At 43.7% G+C, this 21,004-nt stretch overlaps 1 protein-coding gene across 2 annotated transcripts in view; it reads left to right on the top strand.

The window, feature by feature from the left end:
* The window catches only part of Zbed4 (zinc finger BED-type containing 4), a 41,597-nt gene extending 20,593 nt beyond the window's left edge, over positions 1–21,004 (top strand). For both annotated transcript variants that reach the window (XM_028878173.2, XM_028878174.2), the window contains one exon: positions 15,832–21,004. In XM_028878173.2, coding sequence (XP_028734006.1) covers positions 16,178–19,687 — 3,510 coding nt within the window. In that variant the 5' untranslated portion in view covers positions 15,832–16,177 and the 3' untranslated portion in view covers positions 19,688–21,004. The remainder of the gene's footprint in view (positions 1–15,831) is intronic.

Genomic DNA, 21,004 nt, shown 5'->3' with positions numbered 1-21,004 from the left:
CCCTGGCAGGATTTAGGGCTAAGTACAGGTGCCAGACATGTATACATTTTGATACTTTGTAAGTTTTTCTCCAGTTTTTTTTTTTTTTTTTTTTTTTTTTTTGAGACAGGATTTCTCTATGTAGCTTTGCGCCTTTCCTGGAACTCGCTTTGTAGGCCAGGCTGGCCTCGAACTCACAGAGATCTGCCTGCCTCTGCCTCCCGAGTGCTGGGATTAAAGGCGTGTGCCACCACCGCCCGGCAAGTTTTTCTCCAGTTTTAAAGTGCCACAACCTTCCCCCAAAGCGCCCAAATGAAGTTTCCATCCTTGTTCATGTCCTTCTCCCCAAGGGGAAAAGAGTTTGGAGAGGGTAAAAGGCAGGAGATCAACCCAGTTACCACCAGTCTCAAGAGTATTTAAGTCTTCCTTTACAGTCCTATTCATCTTTTTATCATTGCTGAACTCTTGAGAGATTTTGAGATCAACTGAGATAGCTTAGCTGTGAAGGCCAGGCCATGTCAGACCCCAGGATTAAGAGAAAGCCAAATCTTGAGATAATTTCCATTATTAATTAATTAATTTTTTTGCGTGCCATCTGGGCCATTTCTGTTTAAGTTGGAAAGGCCTTTACCCAGCCCGAGACAGTGTCAGCAAAGACCAGCAAGTATTTATATCCATATGGTCTTTGTTTGACTTGAGTAAAGTTCGATTCCCAGAATTCACCAGGTACTGTACCTTGACTCCCATGTCCTTTGGAGAACATGCTCTTTTTGGCATTTACCTGAGTACAGGTTAAGCAATGATCTGAGATGTTTTGGAGTATCTCCCAATGTCCAGGCAACCAATACAAGGGGAGATGAGTTCTGAGATGTGTGTGTGTGTGTGTGTGTGTGTGTGAAATGCATTGACTTGTGGAGAACAGTCAGCCAATTCCTTCCCAATAACTTCGGCATGCAAATTTTCCTGTCTGGTTGGATCCATAATCCATGGCAAATTTGATGGGCTCCCATGCTGGAGTATAATTTAGTCTCCTCTGGAGAGTATGTGAGGTGGAGTTGGGACTCAGGATGGTTGATAGTTCCAATATGGTTTGGGGGCAAAGGTCCCTAAGAGCTGCCTCCCTGGCTGCTTTATCTACAAAATTGTTCCCCTGGGTCTCTGGGGCCATTGTCCTTTTGATGTCCTAGCCAGTGTGTAATATCTAGTTTAGCTGGCCTCCAGCGGTTGGATGACTTTGTGCTTTGTGTTTGTTTTTAATTTTTTTCCCCTTCTGAGGTTAGTATGCCTCTTTGTGTATTTGTCCATGAACATGAGCATGGCAAAGGCATATTGGCTATCTGTGTAAATGTTCACTCTCGTTCCCTTGGCCTGAGTTAGGGCTATTATTTCTGCTCTTTGGGCTGGTATGCCTCTGAGTAGGGCTTGTGCCCATATTATTTCCTTCTAGCTTGTAATTACTGCCATCCCTGCATACCTTATTCCTTTATGGATGAAGCTGCTGCCATTGGTATAGAGGTCAGTGTCTCTAAACAAGAGGGAACATCTGTCAGGTCTGGTCGGGAACCTTGGATGACATCTAGCATCTCCAGACAGTCATGGATGCAGGGTGGCAGAGTTAATAGCCATGGATTTGTCAAATCCTTTGGATCTGTCCTTTTCTAGGAGAAGGGCCTGGTACTGGGTTAGGTAGGCATTAGACATCCAGCAGTAGTGACAACTCTTAATAGGGTCTGTACAGGTTGTAGGACCATTATGGTTGGAATCTGTCCCAGGGTAAGTTTATTTGCCTCTTTTACAAGAATTGTAGTAACTGCTATGGCCCATAAACAGGGAGGCCATCCTGAGGTCATGGGATGTAATCTTTCTGAGATAAAGGCTACCAGCCTTTCCCAAGGACCCAGGGTTTGGGTCAGGACTCCCCTGGCAGCACAGTTTCTCTCATGAATGTAGAGATGAAAGTGCTTGGAGAAATCGGGGAGAGTTAAAGCCAGGGCCTGTACAAGAGCCTCTTTCAAGTTCTTAAAAGGCCTGTTTACGTCCCTCAGTCCAGTCCAAAGGGGTGTTGCCTTATACTTGCTACGGCCAAATATAGGGGCCTGGCAATTTTGGCAAACCCAGCTATTCAGAGGCAACAGTACCCAACGGCCCCCAAGAATTCCCTAATTTGCTTTTTAGTGGTTGGAGTAGGAATTTTCATTAAGACCTTTATGTGGGCTTTTGACAATAGTTTTTTTTCCTTCCTTTAATTCATATCCTAAATAGGTGACCTAGGGTGTGCAAATTTGAGCTTTCTTTTTGGAGACCCAGAGCCAGAGTTTCTAAGAGACCCGAGTGGCTCTTAAACAGTCCTCTTTGTCTTTAGCTACTAACAGTAAATCATCCACATATTAAAGTAGGGTGGCTTCTGGGTATTTACTGCAAAAATGACTTCAGTTCTGTTTGAGGGCTTCATCAAAGATGGTAGAAGAATTCTTGAACCCCTAAGGTAATCAAGTCCAGGTTAGTTGCTCCAATATTCCCAGTTCAAGATCAGCCCATTCATTTGCAAAGATGGGCTTACTTAGTTTTGATAAAGCTATGGGAAAGAATGCATTCTTCAAATCGAATACAGTATAAACCTTATGTTCCAGTGGTAACATTCTGAGCAGTGTATAAGGATTGAGGACAGTTGTGAATAGTCTCAACCTGCTCGTTTACTTCTCTTAAGTCCTGTACTGGTCTATAGTCTCAGGTTTCATGCTTTTGAACTGGTAATAAGGGAATGTTCCAGGCTGATTGGCATGGAGTGAGTATGCCTGCCTTGAGGAGGCATTTGATATGGACCCCATCCCTTTCTGGCTTCTGAATTGATGGGGTACTATTTGACTTGATCCTTTCTCTGGCTTCTGAATTGATGGGGTATTGTTTGACTCAGATGGGCATAGCCTCAGAGGTCAGTTGTACTATAACTGGTGGTACATGTTTGGCCAAACTAGGAGAGTTGTCTTCGACCTAAATGATTGAGCATTCTCAATCAGTTACTCTTTTAATTCCCCTTCAGGGGCCTGAGTTGGGCCCGGGAGGAGGAGGTACTCCAAATTCAAGGGACAGGTGAAGATCGAGGCTTTGGCCAGGCTCCCCATTTGTAGCATACGTTGTACCTCCTGAGACCAAGATAGTTGCCTGGAGTTTGTTCAGAAAGTCTCTACCCAATAAGGGGAATAGGTATTCGAGGATAATGATAAAAAGAATGAGTTACTGTTCACTTTCCCAGATTAATGGTCCATTCTGTGGTTCATTTATATTTTCTGACTTACCCTGTTGCTGCCTGTACCACTCATTGTTAGATTGATGAGGGGCCCCAGGAACTTCTGTAATATCAAATATGAAGCTTCCATGTCAATTGGGAAGCTTGCAGGTTGGCCCCCAATTGAAAACATTACCATAGGCTCCCAGGGGTCCAGTTTGAAAGATTCATGACCCTACTATTCCTCCAAGGCCAAAACTGGTTTTGGCCAAGGAGGGCCTACCTGTTTGCATTGAGTGCATTCATTTTTCCAGTATCCCAATTCTTTGCAGTAAGCACATTGGTCTCTTTGCAGGGGCTTCCTCTTTTTGTTGTATGTTGGTTACCCAGGATTGAAGGTGCAGGGGCAGGGGCATGTAGCATGGCCTTGGTGCCAGATTTACTTTCCTTGTCAACAGCTCTTCTTTGTTGTCTTTATTGTTAAATACTTTTGGGGCTATTTCTAATAACCCTGACCTGATCTTCCCTGCATTTTCTGGATTTCTTGCATATGTCTGGGGGAGACTAGGCTACAAAGGCTAGGTTAATTGCCTTGAGATTTGCTGAGTCTTCCAGGTCTATGGGAGTATGTAGGCTGTAAGCTTCTAGGAGGTATTTGAAAATGCCAAAGGCAATTCAGTTGGGCCTTTTCTTACATCTGTCACCTTAGACAAGTTAGTGAGTTTTTGAGCCGCCCCACTTTAGTCCCTCCAGTAAAGCCTGATGATACTTAGTGACTTCCTACTTTCTTCTGTTCTATAGTTCCAGTCAGGTCTCTGTCTGGGCAGGATGGGGTCAACTGCATCTGCCCTCTGTTCATTGGTCAATGCATCTATTCCAGGGAGTACCTTAGCTGCCTCAGTCAGAATTCATTCCTTCTCTTCCATAGTAGGTACACAGAGTCTGTGGATAATCATCCCAGGTAGGAAGATGGTTAAAGAAGAAAGAGTCAGTTAGATTAAGGAGCCTGGGTCTCTGCTGAAAGGGGGATTCTGGTTCTTCCAGTTATAAAGATCAGTTGTAGAAAAAGGAACATAGACATATCAGTTGTCAGGGGGAACCTGGCACAGGGGAAGGACAGGGGGTAGTATTGCTCTTCAGTATGCGCAGGGAGACCATAAAGGAGCCCTTGGCAGATGTGGGAGGGGAGAGGACAGAAGGTGAGTGGGGTGAGCTGGCTGGTGGAGTAGGGGCAGAGGGGGTAGTGGAATGAGGTAGCTGAGGTTAAGGGTTGGGGTTGAGGTAGAGGCTGAGGAATGGGAGATAATGGGGCACAAAGGATTATATGGGGGAAGGTGTGGGTCTTCATCCTCCTGAGGGTCTTGTAAAATGGGGGGTTTCTGAGCTTCCTTTGAAGGTCCCCCAGGGGCCCTTCCTGTAATGACCAAGACCTGGCCATTTTGTCCATTGTGGACTAGATAGATCGTCATTTATGGAGGCAAATTTGATGTTGCTTCTGCTCATGGCAAGATGTATGTGATGTAGTCAGAGTGACCAGAGTTTCCAAGGGCAACATTTGCTATTGCCCATGCCACTCGAGGGTCGAACGTACCCTCTGGGGAATCATTTGACCCCCAAAATGGGCCATTCCAATTTACAGAGAGTGTGGAGACAGCCTTTGGTGATGGGGTAATCATAATCCTGTGACTATAAGGATAAAGTTTTTCAGAATTTTTTTCAAGACACAGCTTAATGGAGTATCAGACTTACTAGTCTTGCTGCCCATTCTGTCCATCCTTCCAGTCACCTCAAGTCCAGACCATGGAAGACACACAGCAAAGAGAAGAGACAAACAAAACAGAACAAGACATGGGGCCAAGAACCAGGCAGGGGCAGTATGATGCCTTGCTTAGTGCCTTGGAGAGGAGTTCTTGTACCTCACTGTCCCCAGATGGGAATCCAGCAGAACCAGAACCAGATGTCATAGAAATAGAACTATGACTTATTGGACTGTGACTTACAAATGGAGGCCTTTGCAGACAGGTGCTTTCTGTTTTCTTTCTTGCTGTGGCCATTCACTCCGGCAGTCTGCCAATCTGAAAGCAGGCCTGGGGCCTTGGAACATTTCAAGTTGTGCACCACCTGGGAAGCTGTGCTCTAATCCTGGAGACCTGGAGGAAGGGTCTGGCTTCTGAATTTGGGTTGGGGTCTTAATATTGCTGGGGCCTCCAAGTGTTAATCCTATAGCTGCCAGGAGAAAGACTACCAACCACAAATTATGGCCAAATCAAAGCAAGCTTTATTCTGTGCACAGTAGAACCATTCCTGTGGCTCTCTCTCCCTAAAATGGGGATCAAGAAATTAGCCCAAAGCCAATTTCTCAAGCGTCTTTTATAGGGCAAAACTGCAGGGGGATGGGGGATTTTGCTAGCAAGCATGGTTACAGAAGCAAGACCCATGGTTAAGGAAATTTTCCTTTACAGAACATTCTGTGGCCATGGGGGTGGGGCACAGCCCAATTCCAGGGAACAGAAACTTCTCTTTATCTAAAGGTGGGAGGATGCTATTGTCTCTGCAGACTTTGAAATAGATTTCTTGCTTGATTCCTTCAGGAATGGCTCATTGTGGGATAATTATACTAACACCAGTTTCAATGGAACTCAACACACCACCATTACTGTTAAATATGCCTCAGGCTGTAGCCACCACGGTGTGACCATCCTCATCTTCATCTTCTTCCACAGCTGAAGGACTCACAGGAACAGCCTTAGGCATGGTGCTGATATTGTTCCTTTGATATTTAGGCTCATCTGCACGGATAGAGAAAGTTCAACTCCACTGTCAAACTCGGGAAGCTTTGTTGAACTATGGGCTTTCATAAGAGTCTTTGGAGAAGTGGGAGTTTTTAAAGACAATTCAGGTTTATGTACAGTTTCACTTGGCAAAAGATTATGGTTGAACTTGGGACTTTCAAATTTGCGTTCAAATGGCGTGTGTGCTCGACCTGCAATATGGCGGGAATGAGGCCTCTGCAAGTGGCACATTAAGCTGCGTCATGGATTTAGCCTTTGCTAGTACAAAACAAAAAGAGGTTTCTGAGCTACACGCTGCTTTGATAGAAGCATAGACCCACTATTTCTGAGAATTGATGACTCCCAGAGCTGGCGGAAAACGTACCACCGCCATGTTGGGAAGCTGAAGTTGACCGTTTCAAGCTTAAAAGGCTGCAGTTTAAAGCAATAGGCTCAAGGTAATATAAAAAATAAGCCACATAAAGATGGCTACCACACAGAGAATCTGGATTATGTTCTCTTTGATATTCATAACTGAAGAAAAACATTTGATTGCAAAAGCTGTTGAGTTATGCCAAAATGTATATTTTAAAGGTACTTTGACTTCAAAATTTGGATGTAAGAATATGTTGCTTTGGAAAGGAGACTCTGCTTTTGTTTCTACAGAAAGCCAGAGGCTATGGATTTGTTCCAGATTAAGATACATCAGGTTTGACCAGCCAAGACCACCTGAAAGGTCTCTGATGACACCATGGCCCAGATGATCCAACATCCAGAATCGTTTCAAGGCAACTGGCTCAGACAATAAAGTTTTACAGTAAACAGAAACCTAATGAACAATGGTTCTTGGTTACAAAATGGAGTTGGGCTGGTTTCCCACAAACCCTTCGCATTGGTTTGAGACTTTGCTTGGCAGTAGTCCATGTTAAAGCTGGGAGCAGATAGACACTGAGAGATTGGGATCCCACCACCCCATCCAAGGGTACTTCAGTGATTTAAGGATTTCCCATAGATTTCACCTCTTAAAGACCCATAGCACCTCCCAGTCCTGCTACTCTGGGGACCTGTAGCGTGCACTTAGTTTGTATTCAAACCATAGTAGTGCACAGTGACTTTATAAATTTAAACATGGATGTATTGCTTATTTGTGTTCAGATTGTCTCTCTGGGCAGTGGAAAGCTTTGCAAGAGTCTAGATGCTTTTGAAAGATCTCATACACTCTGAAAGGTTTCTTGCTGTCTGCCATGCCAAAATGTTCCGGGCTCATTGTGTATTTGTCCAGCTTCAAACCTAAAATAAGCCATTTCCTCATCTCTAGTTTTTGTTAATAGCTTTGAAGAGATGGTTTTGAACTATAGTCCAGGCTGGATATGAGAGATGCCATTCTGTGAGCTGGTTGTTGTTTGCAGGCCTTGGCAGTGAACAGAATCAGTGTATAACTGTTTAGAGAATATAGGGTATGTCCTTGCTTCAGTTTCTGTCTCCTTTTTACGCTGAGAATTCTGGTCCTTGGGAACAGGTGATGAGAGGAGAAGACTTGGCAATTACTCATTAGATTACGTTTGCTTTGCTTTGTGATTTTTGACACTTTCAGTTACTCCCTAAATTCCACATAAGAGAGAAAACGTGCTTGTTGTCTTTCTGAGTCTGACTTATTTCACATAACATGATGATCTTCAGTTCCATACATTTTCCTGCAAATGACATTTCCTTCTTTGTGGCTGAATAAAACTCTATTGTGTACATTAGTACATTTTCTTTATTCATGTTACTGGTGGGCTCCTGGGCTGACTCCATGACTTGCTTGTGAACAGTGCTGTGGTAAACATGGTTGTACAGGTGACTCTGAGATAGACTGACTTAGACTCTGTGGGGTCCATACCCAGAAGAGCTATATAGCTGGGTCATATGCTAGTTCTATTTTTAATTTTTCCAAGAATCCTCGTAATGATTTTCATAGTGGCTACACAAGTTCACCTTCCCATCAGCAGCGTATGAAGGCTGCTTTTTTTTTGTCATATCCTGGCCAGTTTTTGTTGTTTTGAGGATAGTCAATTCTGACTAGGGTGAGATAGAATTTGAATATAGTTTTAACTTACATTTTTGTTGATGATTAAGGATTTTGAACATTTTTTTTGTTTATTTATTGGCCATTTATACTTTTAAAAAATTGAACACCTATTAATCTGTGGGGGGAGGCACATGAATGCACACATGTGCCACAGCATGTGTTGTGTATGTGTGGAGGTCAAAGTACAGATTGAAAAACTCAATTCTCTCCATCCTATGGGCTCTGAAGACTAAACATGGTTTCTGAGACTTGGCAGCAAGTGCCTTTACCTGCTGAGCTATCTCACTGTTTTTTAAAAAATGGTCTTTAACAGTTTTTAATTTAAAAATACATTTAAATTTTTATTTATATGTTTGTATGTATGCACATGTGTGTGCCATTGTCCCAGAGACCATAAGGTATCAGATCATCTGGAACTGGAGTAACAGGCAGTTGTGAACCACCCAATAATGAGTACTAGGAACTGGATCCTGGTTGTCTGCAAGAGCACCAATGCTCTTAACTAGTGAGCCAGCTCTCCATTTACATTTTTTTAAATATCCATAGCTATAAGCCTCCCCTTTAGAGCTGTCCTGTTGTATACTGAAAGTTCTAGGATGTTTTCCTTTTCTTTTTTTGTTTCTTCCCCTAATCTTCTTTCTTTCTCTTCCTCTTTCCCTTCTTCCTTTCTTTTGTGTATTACATGTTTGTGAAAGAGTATATGTGCACAGCGCATTTGTAGAGATCAGAGGACAACCTTGAGTGTTGGTCTTTGCTTTCTACCTTGTTAGAGACAAGCTGTCTCTTGTTTTTGCTGTATATGCTGGGCTAGCTGGCCTAAGAGCTTCTGGGGAGTCTCTGTCTCCACCTCCCATCCCCTTACAAAGGCACTGAGATTGCATATGCTTGCACTACACGTCCATCCTTTACATTGATTCTGGGTATTTGAACTCAGGCCCTCAGGCTTGTGTGGCAAGCACTTTTACTCACAGCGCCATCTCCCTAGCCCTTCTTAATTGATTTAGAAGTACTTAAATTTCTCCTCTTATTTTCTCAGTCACCCATTGATTGTTCGAAAGTTTACTCAGTCTTCATGTATTTGTATAGTTCCTATAATTTCTCTTTCTATTTGTTTCTATTCTTTTCCATTATGATTTGGTAAAATACAAGAAATACTTTTATATTTCTGTATTCGTTAAGACTTGTGGTCTGTCTAAAATGTGGTTTGTCTTGATTTTTTTTTTTTTGGTTTTTCGAGACAGAGTTTCTCTGTGTAGCTTTGCGCCTTTCCTGGAACTCACTTGGTAGCCCAGGCTGGCCTCGAACTCACAGAGATCCGCCTGGCTCTGCCTCCCGAGTGCTGGGATTAAAGGCGTGCGCCGCCACCACCGCCCGGCTTGTCTTGAAATTTTTATGAGCTACTGAGAATATATTCTGCAGTTGTAGATGGAATATTTTGTTAAGTTCATTACATTTATGGCACAGCTCTCTGGTTCTTTTGATTTTGCGGGGGGGGGGGGGTCCCTGACTAATCTTTTGATTAGAGTGGAATATTGAGTTCCCCACTATATTGTATCTGTACCCGTGTGTCACTTTATGTCCAGTAGTATGTTTTATTAAATTTGGTGCCTGACATTCAGTACGCATATACATTTAAAATCCTTAACACATCCCCTGTTTGAGACACTGTCTCACGTAGCTCATACTGGCCTCAAACTCTCTAGCTAGCCAAAACATTGAACTTCTGATCCTCCTGTCCTCGTTTCTCAAGTGCTGGGATTACAGCACACCTGACTTACACAGCCCAGTGCTGGGGCTCTAACCCAAGGCTCACTGCATTCTAGGCAAGTATTCTACCAACTGAGCTATATCTCCAGTCCTAGATATTTCTTTTTGACAGATTGTTTCCTTTATTAATTTGTAATGACCTTCTTTATCCCTTCTGATTTGACTTGGGGTCTGCTCTGTCAGATATAAATTAGCTATTCTTGCTTGCTTCTAGGTTCTATTTCCTTAGAATCTGGGTAGTAAGTAGGGAAGCTGTTGCCAGCTTTTCATGTCTGTGATCACCACCTTCTACTGACTGCTGGTCTTCACCCTGGTTGTCCCAGGTGTGAAGGTAAAACCTACTACTACATCACAGCTGAAAGTATAAGCCCTGCACCATAGATAAGCTAAAATAATATGTAAAACCAAAAATACATCTTGTAATTACTGAATGAAGTGGTGCACTCATGAACACAACACTCAGGAAACTTAGGAAGGAGAATTCCAAGTTCAAGATCAGCCTGTATAACAAGGCCCTTTCTTAAAAAAGAAAGGAAGGAGCCAGGCAGTGCTGGCACATGCCTTTAATCCCAGTGACAGAAGCAGGTGATAGCTGTGAATTTGAAGCCAGCCTGGTTTGAGCAAGTTCTGGGACAGTCACAGCTATACAGAGAAAACCTGTCTCGAAAAACCAAAAAGAGAAAAAGAAAGAAAGAAAAAACATCTCATAAATAAGAATTTTATTTTAAGAGGACATTATTTATATAATTTTAAAAATGCATATTTTCAGCTAATCATCTGTAGAAATACAGTTGCTTACCTGGGTGTGGTGGTGCACATCTTTAATTCCAGCACTTGAGAGGCAGAGGCAGACAGATCTCTGAGTTCTAGGACAGCCTGGGCTACACAGAGGAAAAACCCTGTTTTGAAAGACTGAAAAGAAAAAGGAATAAAAGAAAAAGAGTTGCTTTTTGTATATTAACCTTATGTCTTGTAACTTGCTTTTTGTTGTTGTTGTTGTTGTTGTTTTTCCAAGACACGGTTTCACTGTGTAGCTTTGGAGCCTATGCTGGAACTCGCTCTGTAGCCCTGGCTGGCCTTGAACTCACAGAGATCTGCCTTCCGAGTGCTGGGATTAAAGGCATGTGCCACCATCACCCGGCATGTTATTTCTTTAATATTTTTACTTATTAAGAATTTTACTCATGTATATAGTGTATTTTGATCCTATCTTTTGATCCTGTCTACCTTCTCTTCCCCTGCTCTCTGAGCAAATCTCTCTCCCAGGTTCATGTCTTTTTTTTTTTAAGACAGAGTCTCACTATGTAGCACTGGCTGTTCTGGAACTCTCTATGTAGACCAGGTTGGCCTTGAACTCACAGAGATCTGCCTGCCTCTGCCTCCTGAGTGGTGGATTAAAGGTGTGAGCCACTATGCCTGGTCCACATTCATGTCTTTTGAGGCAAGTTCTCACTCTGTAGCCCTGGCTATTCTGAATCTCACCAGGCTGGATTTGAATACACAGAGCTCTATCTGCAAAAGACACAGGTTAGTTCACATACCTTTTGCATCCCAAGTTCTGGGATCAAAGGCATGCACCACCATACCTAGCTTTTATTTGTTTGTTTTGAGACAGAGTTTTTCTGTGTAGCTCTGGCTGTCCTGAAAGTCACTCTAGACCATGCTGACATTAAACTCAGAGATCCACCTGCTTTTGCCTCTCAAGTGCTGGGTTCAAAAGTATGTGTCACCAACCCCATTTTTTTTTGGGGGGGGGTTGTTAATATAATTGCTTGCCTATTATTTGTTATTTTTGCCTTGCTTTTCTGGCCCCCACCATTGGGACTCTGACTGAAAGTGGTGGGAACAAACAACTTCCTAGAGGCATTCCTGATCTTCGGAGGAATGTTGAGGGTTTGTCTGAAAATGGAAGAGATTGGAACTGTGTCTAGACTCCCCTAAGCAGATCATGGAAGCTCTTTTCTTTTTCACCTGCTGAGGTGCTCATGAACATGAACATGAACATGAACATGAACATGAACGGGTGCTGAATTATGTAAACTGCCTTTTCTGCATCTAGAAATTATGGTGTTCTCTCACTGGGGTGAAATGTGGTCATTTCTGTGAGAATCCAGCCTGATCTAACCGTGGCCTCCCTAAGTGGAAACTGCCAGAGTTGCCTGACTGATCCTGGTGCTTTTGTAGAAATCATTTTCTAGCACATATAACCAAAACTGTTAGGATGCTATATGCAGCTTTGTAAGTGGGTGTTGGTGACATGAGCCCCAGGATATTAAGTCAGTGATACTAGCTTGAGATAAGCTACTTTGGATGATGTCATTTTTGTCCTACTTGGAAGCTTTCTTCCTCTAACTGGAACTGTGAGTATCTTTGATCCAGCTGATAGAATACGGATGTGAAAGTCTTGTCTGGACATACGTTTTCATTTCTCTTGAGTAGTATTCTAATTTTAATGAGAATGGCCCCATAGGCTCATATATCCGAATGCTTAGTCTATAGTTGGTGGAACTGTTTGGGAAGGATTAGAAGGTGTGACCTTGTTAGCAGGTGTGTCACTGGGGGCGAACTTTGAGGTTTCAAAAGCCCATGTCATACCCAGTAAATTCTCTATCTGCTTGTGGATCAGATGTAAGATTTCAGCTAGTTTTGCAGCACCATGCCTGCTTGCTGCCGGGTTCCCCACCACAAGCCCCCAATTAACTGCCTTCTTTTATAAGATGTCTTGGTTGTGGTGTCTCTTTACAGCAATAGAAAAGTAACTGAGCCGGGTGGTGGTGGCACACGCCTTTAATCCCAGCACTAGGGAGACAGAGCCAGTCAGATCTATGTGAGTTCAAGGCTAGCCTGGTCTACAGAGATCCAGGACAGGCACCAAAACTACACAGAGAAACCCTGTCTCAAAAAAAAAGTAACTGAGATAGATAGTATCTGGCAGTGGATCTGTTAAATTTTTATTTCATCCATCCTAGTGTCTCTATTTTTTTCTAAAGAACTTCATTCATTCATTCATTCATTCATTCATTCATTCATTCATTCATTCATTCATTATGTATAGTGTACTGTCTGCATATACACCTGCAGACCAGAAGAGGGCACCAGATCTCATTACAGATGGTTGTGAGCCACCATGTAGCAGCTGGGAATTGAACTCAGGACCTCAAGAAGAACAGCAGGTGCTCTTAACCTCTGAGCCAGCTCTCCAAACCCTAGTGTGTATATTAATGTATTAGTTTGATTTGTATATGTTTTTCTAACTGTTGTGTTTAATTCTTTTCCCAGTCTACTTATCATTGGTCTCTTATTTTGCTTTCTATATTAAAAATACGTGTATGTAGTTATGTATGAACTACATATTGTTTGTTTGTTGTTTTTGTTTTTGTTTGATTTTTTTGAGACAGGGTTTCTCTGTGTAGTCCTGGCTGCCCTGGATCTTGCTTTGTAGACCAGGCTGGTCTTAGCTGCCTGTTTCTGCCTCCTGAGTGCTGAGATTAAAGGCATGTGCCATCACTGCATGGCAGAACTACAGGTTGTTTTATGGACAGCGGTATGTAATTGTTTTAGACTGTGCATGTAATGAGAGCCTTTATGTTCTGAACTGTACTTTGTTTCTTTTTCAATACAAGGACTCACTATAGAGCCCTCTTCTAGACTGGACTGTTTTTTCTTTTGTCAACTTTGACTCATGGTGACTTGCTTCTCATTATCCCCTCCACCCTACTCCTGCATACATGAGTGTGTGTGTGTGTGTGTGTGTGTGTGTGTGTGTGTGTGTGTGTGTGTGTGTGTACATGTGAAGGCCAGGAGTCAACCCTAGGTGTCCTTTCCCAGGAGCTATCCACTTTAGTGTTTTGTTACTTTTTTTTTGTTGTTGTTGTTGTTGTTGTTGTTTGAGACAGGGTTTCTCTGTGTAGCTTTGTGCCTTTCCTGGATCTCACTTGGTAGACCAGGCTGGCCTCGAACTCACAAAGATCCGCCTGCCTCTGCCTCCTGGGTGCTGTAGTTACTTGTTTTTGTTTGAGACAGGATCTCACTGAACTTGTACCTTACTGAGTTGACTAGGCTGTCCGGTCAACAAGCTCCAGGGATCTGTCTACTCCTGTCCCCCTATGCACCAGCACAAGGATTGCAGGCACACACCATCATGCCCAGCTTTTTATTATTGTCACATGCATGCATGCACACACACATAAATTTATAAATTCAAACTGCTGAGTTCATTTAGTGTTGCTCATATGTATATGAGTTTTAGCTGGCCACTGGGATTGGATCATCTATTTGAGACTTGTCCTTGGAGCAGACTAATTCTCCCTCTCTCAGCAGTCAATAATTACCCATAATTCTTTATGTAGGGGTGAGGTCTTGTGAGATTTTCTTCACTCATGTTGATATGTCAACTGGTGGTGTTACTGTTCAGGTCTCACTTATGCAACCATATTGAGAGTTTGTGGGTACAGCTGTTATATATAGAAGACACCATCTCACCACAGAAGCCCTGGTCCTATGGCTCTTAAATGTGCCCTGCCCCCTCTTTCACAGTGTTCCTTAAGCCTTCTATTTAGGGGTTGCTTTATAGATGCATCAGTTGGTGTTAGGCAATCCACGGTCAGTTATTCTCTGCATTTTGACCAACTTTGTCTTTCTATAATGGCCTCTGTCTTTGCCCACTGAACCATCTTGCCAGCCTTTTTGTTACTTTTTAAACTGTTCCTCTCCTGTTCCACACACCTATATTCTCCTTTGGATTTCAGTCTGATTTACTCTGTGGATTTGATTATTTCATAGATTCTTTGGAATTTTTTAAACTCTACATATTCTATTAGGAAGGTAGAATGAATTGGTTTCAAGAAATTTAGGTTTTAAGTAATACTGTGTAGTGCCTCTGGAAAATTGCAAGGTGAGATTTGTGTCTAGAGAGATGGCTCAGCAGTTAAGAACACTTGTTGCTCTTGCAGAAAACCTGGGTTCAGTTTCTAGAATCCACATGGTAGTTCTCACCCATCTGTAATTGCAGTTCCAAGGGATCTTACGTCCTCTTCTGGCTTCTGCAGAGTCTTGGCGTGTCTGTGGTACACACACATGCATGTAGGTAAAACACTCTTACATGTAATATAAAAATAAGTTTTGCTGAGCAGTGGTGGCGCATGCCTTTAATCCCAGCACTCGGGAGACAGAAGCAGGTGGATCTCTGTGAGTTTGAGGCCACCCTGGTCTACAGAGTAAGTTCCAGAAAAGGCGCAAAGCTACACAGAGAAACCCTGTCTCCAAAAAAAAAAAAAAAAAGTTTTGTTTTGTTTATTTGCCAACAGGGTGTCATTATGTACTGTGACTAGCCCTAAACTTATCGTGTAGACCTGGCAGGCCTCAAACTCACAGAGCTCTTCCTGCCCTTGGCTCCTTAATGCTGGATTAAAGGCATTTATTTGCCTCCATACCCAGCAAAAAATAATTTTCTCTTTCTTTCTTCCTTTTTCTTTCTTTCTTTCTTTCTTTCTTTCTTTCTTTCTTTCTTTCTTTCTTTCTTTCTTTCTTTCTTTCTTTCTTTCCTTCTTTCTTTCCTTCTTTCTTTCCTTCCTTCCTTCCTTCCTTCCTTCCTTCCTTCCTTCCTTCCTTCCTTCCTTCCTTCCTTCCTTTTTTTTGTTTTTCAAGACAGGGTTTCATTGTATAGCTTTGCGCCTTTCCTGGAACTCACTTTGTAGACCAGGCTGGCCTCGAACTCACAGAGATCTACCTGCCTCTGCCTTTTAGTGTCATCATTGCTTTTCACTCATATTTCTTACTCCTTTACTGGTTGGAGATTTGAATTTGAATTTATATCTTTTTGCTAATTTTGTAGTATTGGGTGTTTTTTTTTTTTTTTAAGGATATGAATGGATTGCAAATTGTCACTAGCAACGTTTTTGGCTTTAGCTTTCTATCATGGAAATTTTCTTCTATTTAGTTAGGTTGATCTCTGGGACAATATAGATTTTTAAATTTATAGTTCAGTTCTGTGCTTAATTTGATGTCATCTATTACAGGATATGCAAAAGGACTGTGTATATGCCCTCAAGATGGTGGGGCTCCTGTCTTGGAGAAGAGAAACAAACCTGTGCTGCATGTATTGGTGTACACACCAAGAAGTACTTATTTGTGGCACTCCTGGAGAACGGCACTCCATGCCCTGTGACAGTGTGCTTGTGAGAGCTACATACTCTGCTTTCCAGTGACATTCATGGTCAGCCATGCTAAATAAACATCCTAGAAGATGGGATTATGAAAAAGTGAATAAAATCTACTTTTGGGGTCACAAGTAGGCATTATAACCAGTTTTTATTCACTTAAGATGTCAGAATGATGAAGCAGCCAGAATAATTATGGTTGGTCATGGAGGATAAGCAGGAAGCTTGTCCCAAGGGGGACAGTGATTTTGTTTCTGACAAAGTAAATTTCAAAATAGAAGAGGAAGATGATCAAATTCCATGTCACAGTTTGGAAAGAGTGGACTTTAAAAGTGAGCCAGAGGACATGAGACAGACAGACAGTGGCGATGAGCAGGCAGAGATCAAAGCAGCAAGCTATGCCTGTCAGCCTCCTGGGAAGTACTTCCCTGCTGAGAGTGAGGATGACTATGGCTCACTCTTCTCCCAGTATAGTAGCACACTGTACAACGTAGCCATGGAAGCCGTGACCCAGAGCCTTCTTTCTAGCCGACACATAAGCTCCAGGAAGAAGTCTCCAGCCTGGAAGCATTTCTTTATCTCTCCTCGAGATAGCACTAAAGCAATATGCACATACTGTATGAAAGAGTTCAGTAGGGGCAAAAATGAAAAAGACTTGAGTACAAGTTGCCTCATGAGGCATGTGAGGCGGGCACATCCCACCAAGCTCATTCAAGAAAATGGAAGTCTATCAGCAGGGTCCTCCTTTTCCTCTCCCTCTCTTCTGCTTCCATCACAGCATACAGATGTGGGAGATCTCAGCACTGTGCTCTCACCTGTCAGGCTTGTCCAGAAAGTGGCTCCCAAGACCCTATCCCCTGACCAAATAATGGAAGAGCCTGTGACTGTGGTCTCTTGCGAAGAGGTGTCCTCTGATGTGTCTGTCACTGAAAAGTATAGCAGAGAAGAGGCCTTAGCAGGCTCCTCCCCCAACCTCTCCATGCTCCATTATGATGACGCTTCAGAAAGCATGGCAGAAAGAAACCTTCCCCTTCCCAAAAGCACATCTGGGTCCAGGAGGAGGTCGGCCGTCTGGAAGCACTTCTACCTGTCGCCCCTTGATAGCTCCAAGGCTGTCTGTGTCCACTGTATGAATGAATTCAGCAGAGGGAAGAATGGGAAGGACCTGGGCACAAGCTGCCTCATCAGGCACATGTGGAGAGCACATCGATCCATTGTACTACAGGAGAATGGGGGCAGCACAGGCATCCCACCATTGTACCCTATGCCTCCAACCCTGTTGCCTGCCCTGATGCCCCCAGAGGGGGAGCTAAACTCTGCATCGTTGTCTCCAGGCAAACAAGTCAAAGAGTGCCCTTCTGCCTCCTCATCCCCAGAGAGGCTGCCTGAGGACTTGTCATCACACACAAATCCTGGGGATGTGTCCCGGGAAGACGTGTCCATGTTGTCATCCTCTGATGACCTGGGGGAGTCCTCTGTAGTGTCCTCTCCAGAGAAGCAGCCAGCAGATACAGGAAGTTCAAGGTTTGAATCGGGCACTGTCTTCCAGCAAAATAAGAAGGTCATGAGAAGACTGAAGTCAGAAGTCTGGCATCACTTCTCCCTGGCCCCCATGGACAGTCTCAAAGCAGTGTGCCGGTACTGTAGCTGTGTGATTAGTCGGGGTAAGAAGGGGGACGTAGGCACCAGTTGTTTGATGCGACATCTGTACAGACGCCACCCCGAGGTTGTCGGGAACCAGAAGAACTTTTTGGGTGCAAGTTTGGCAAACTCTCCGTATGCCACTTTGGCTTCTGCAGAAAGCTCCTCCAAATTAACTGACTTGCCAGCAGTGGTCAGAAAAAACCATCAAGGTGTGTTTCCTGCTCATAGCAAGAAGACCTCAAAGCTGTGGAACCACTTCTCTATTTGCTCTGCAGACTCAACAAAGGTGGTATGCCTGCACTGTGGCCGCACCATCAGCAGGGGCAAGAAGCCCACCAACCTGGGCACCAGCTGTCTCTTGAGACACCTGCAGCGGTTCCATGGCCATGTCCTCAAGAACGATGGCTCAGAGGCCACTCTGCCCCGTTCTTCAGGAGTCCGGAGACCTCTGGCCATGGAGCTCTCAGGAGCTTCCTCTTTCCGTGACTCAACAGAGAAGTTCTATGACTCTCATCCAGTTGCCAAAAAAATCACAAGTCTCATAGCTGAAATGATTGCACTTGACCTTCAGCCATACTCCCTTGTAGACAACATTGGCTTTAACAGGCTGCTTGAATACTTGAAACCTCAGTACTCTTTACCCTCCCCTTCTTACTTCTCTAGAACAGCGATCCCAGGTATGTATGACAATGTGAAGCAGATAATTATGTCACATCTGAAGGAAGCCGAGAGTGGTGTGGTCCACTTCACCTCCGGAATATGGATGAGTAGCCAGACTCGTGAGTACCTGACCCTTACAGCTCACTGGGTCACCTTCGCATCTGCTGTCCGGCCACATTGTGAGGACCACCATTGCTCAGCACTTTTAGATGTGTCACAGATTGACTGTGACTACAGTGGGAACAGCATTCAGAAGCAGCTGGAGTGTTGGTGGGAAGCCTGGGTGACCTCCATCGGCCTTCAGATTGGCATCACTGTCACCGACAATCCAAGTATAGGGAAGATGCTGAGTGAGGGCGAACACTCGAGTGTGCAGTGCTTCAGCCACACGGTGAATCTGATTGTGAGTGAGGCTATCAAGAGCCAGAGGATGGTGCAGAACTTACTGAGCATTGCCCGGAAGCTGTGCGAGCGGGTCCACAGGTCACCCAGGGCAAGAGAGAAGCTAGCAGAACTGCAGAGGGAGTACGAGCTGCCGCAGCACCAGCTGATCCAGGATGTGCCGTCCAAGTGGAGCACGTCATTCCACATGCTTGAACGGCTGATTGAGCAGAAGAGGGCAGTTAACGAGGTGTCCATTGAGTGTAACTTCAGAGAATTGATCAGCTGTGACCAGTGGGAGGTCATGCAGTCTGTGTGCCATGTGCTGAGACCGTTTGATGCTGCAAGCCGAGAGATGAGCGCCCACATGTCTACTCTGAGCCAGGTCATCCCCATGATCCACATCCTCAGCAGGAAAGTCGAGATGCTCTTTGGGGAGACAATGGGCATTGACACCATGCTTAAGTCCCTGAAGGAAGCCATGGCGAGCCGCCTATCTGCCACTCTCCACGACCCCAGGTACATCTTTGCCACACTGCTGGACCCTCGCTACAAAGCTTCCCTGTTCACAGAGGAAGAGGCGGAGCAGTACAGGCAAGACTTAATCAGGGAGCTAGAAATACTGAATTCTACCTCAGAGGACACGGCCACCTCCAATGGCTGTGACTCAGGGTCCCCACTTAAAGACACTGGCACAGGGGAGAGCCTGTGGTCACTTGTTGCACCAATAAAGAGAGAGAAGAGAGAGAAGCTACCTGAAGACATGGTGCTTGCATATTTGGAGGAAGAGGTGCTGGAACACAGCTGTGACCCACTTACCTACTGGAACCTGAAGCGGTCATCCTGGCCTGGGCTGTCTACCTTAGCAGTCCGATTTCTGGGCTGCCCCCCAAGTACAGTTCCCTCAGAAAAGCTCTTCAGCACACCCATGGAGGCTGGCAGCTTTGGGCAGCCCAGGCTTGCGATGGAGCATTTTGAAAAGCTCATCTTTTTAAAAGTGAATCTCCCCTTGATATGCTTTCAGTATTGAACTCATGATGGAGCCACCAGGCTGGAAATGCACTTCAGAGTGCCAGCTATGGTGCCAGGGCTGACTTGTCTGGCAGGGCCATGTAGGACGCCAGACCAGGTATCTAGGGCCACCTGCCAGCTTTCACCGTAATATCCACATGTGCCTTAACTCCTCCTTCAGGCCAGGTGTCGAGGTGCGTTTTCAGAAGCCCACTAGAAACAGTCTTGGCAATTAAGAAATAGGATGATCAGGTTTAATTCATAACTATAAAGTTTTTTTTGGCTCTTTGTTTTTTTAGGGGATAGTAATTTGGTTTACTAGAATGGAGGGAAGATGTAAACAATTTTATTGTGTAGGGTTTTTATTCAGTTGTGTAAAAACCACAAATCAGGTGCTGCATTTTAATTAAATATTATTTTAATTGCAACAAAACAGCTTTTGTGGCTGTCAGATGAAACCTGTAAATAGGAGGTGGAGGTTAAGCCATCCTGACTGAATAGTTCTTAACCACAGGCTCCAAAGTATGTCGAGGAGAGAATATTCTGGAAGCTGTTTACTGTAACAGAAACCAGGCATTTGAAAACAAAACTGAACTTAGGCATATCATGGAGTATCAGTTACAGTTATGTGGCTGTTTGTTTGGTCACAAGAACTTTCCCAGGTCAGGTGTTTGCATTCAGGTTTTACATGGTCAGTTAACTCAGAGATATCCCACTTATCATGAACTCCTTGAAATTGGATCCAAGTTTTAAAGTCATGCTTAGGATTTCACCAGTGCATGATAGGACACGTTTACAGCAGATGGCCTGTTGATCAAATCTCCATGCCTCTGATTTATATGCGTCTCTATACTATAAAGCTATCTCCTAAGAAGTGTGCACTGACCCCCTCCTGTTCGATCAGACTGTAGCTCAGATTCTACTTTGAGGAGATAGCTTGTTAACAGGGAAAGCGCTTGTCTATTGCAGTCGTCAGAAAAGCCTTAGGCATTTAGATTTTTTTCCTATGATAGGGAAGATTCAACTGTCATTGGGGTATTACAGAATCCCAAGGATATCAAAATGAAGTATCAGCTGTCAGATTCTTTTACCAGACCCAAAAGTTTTTGTTTTAAAAAATGTCTAAAGAAAAAAAAATTGATTTTCTCATTTCAAATCAATTAAATATTATGGGTGAGACAAATCACTCATTTGCTTCTGACCTTCTAGAAAAAGCTGTTCTTTTGTTGAAATACTGTATGTAGGCTCAGTCTAAATTTGCGTGGACTATGCTTTAGTGTATTTATAAATGATGAACTTGGATTCTGAAATTAAACTTTTTATTTGCGATTTTCTA

The sequence above is a fragment of the Peromyscus leucopus genome, chromosome 20 (genome assembly GCF_004664715.2).
Source record: "Peromyscus leucopus breed LL Stock chromosome 20, UCI_PerLeu_2.1, whole genome shotgun sequence".
Classification (NCBI taxonomy): Eukaryota; Metazoa; Chordata; class Mammalia; order Rodentia; family Cricetidae; genus Peromyscus; species Peromyscus leucopus.
Note: the sequence above shows the minus strand (reverse complement) of the source record. Positions and strands in the feature narration are given on the sequence as shown.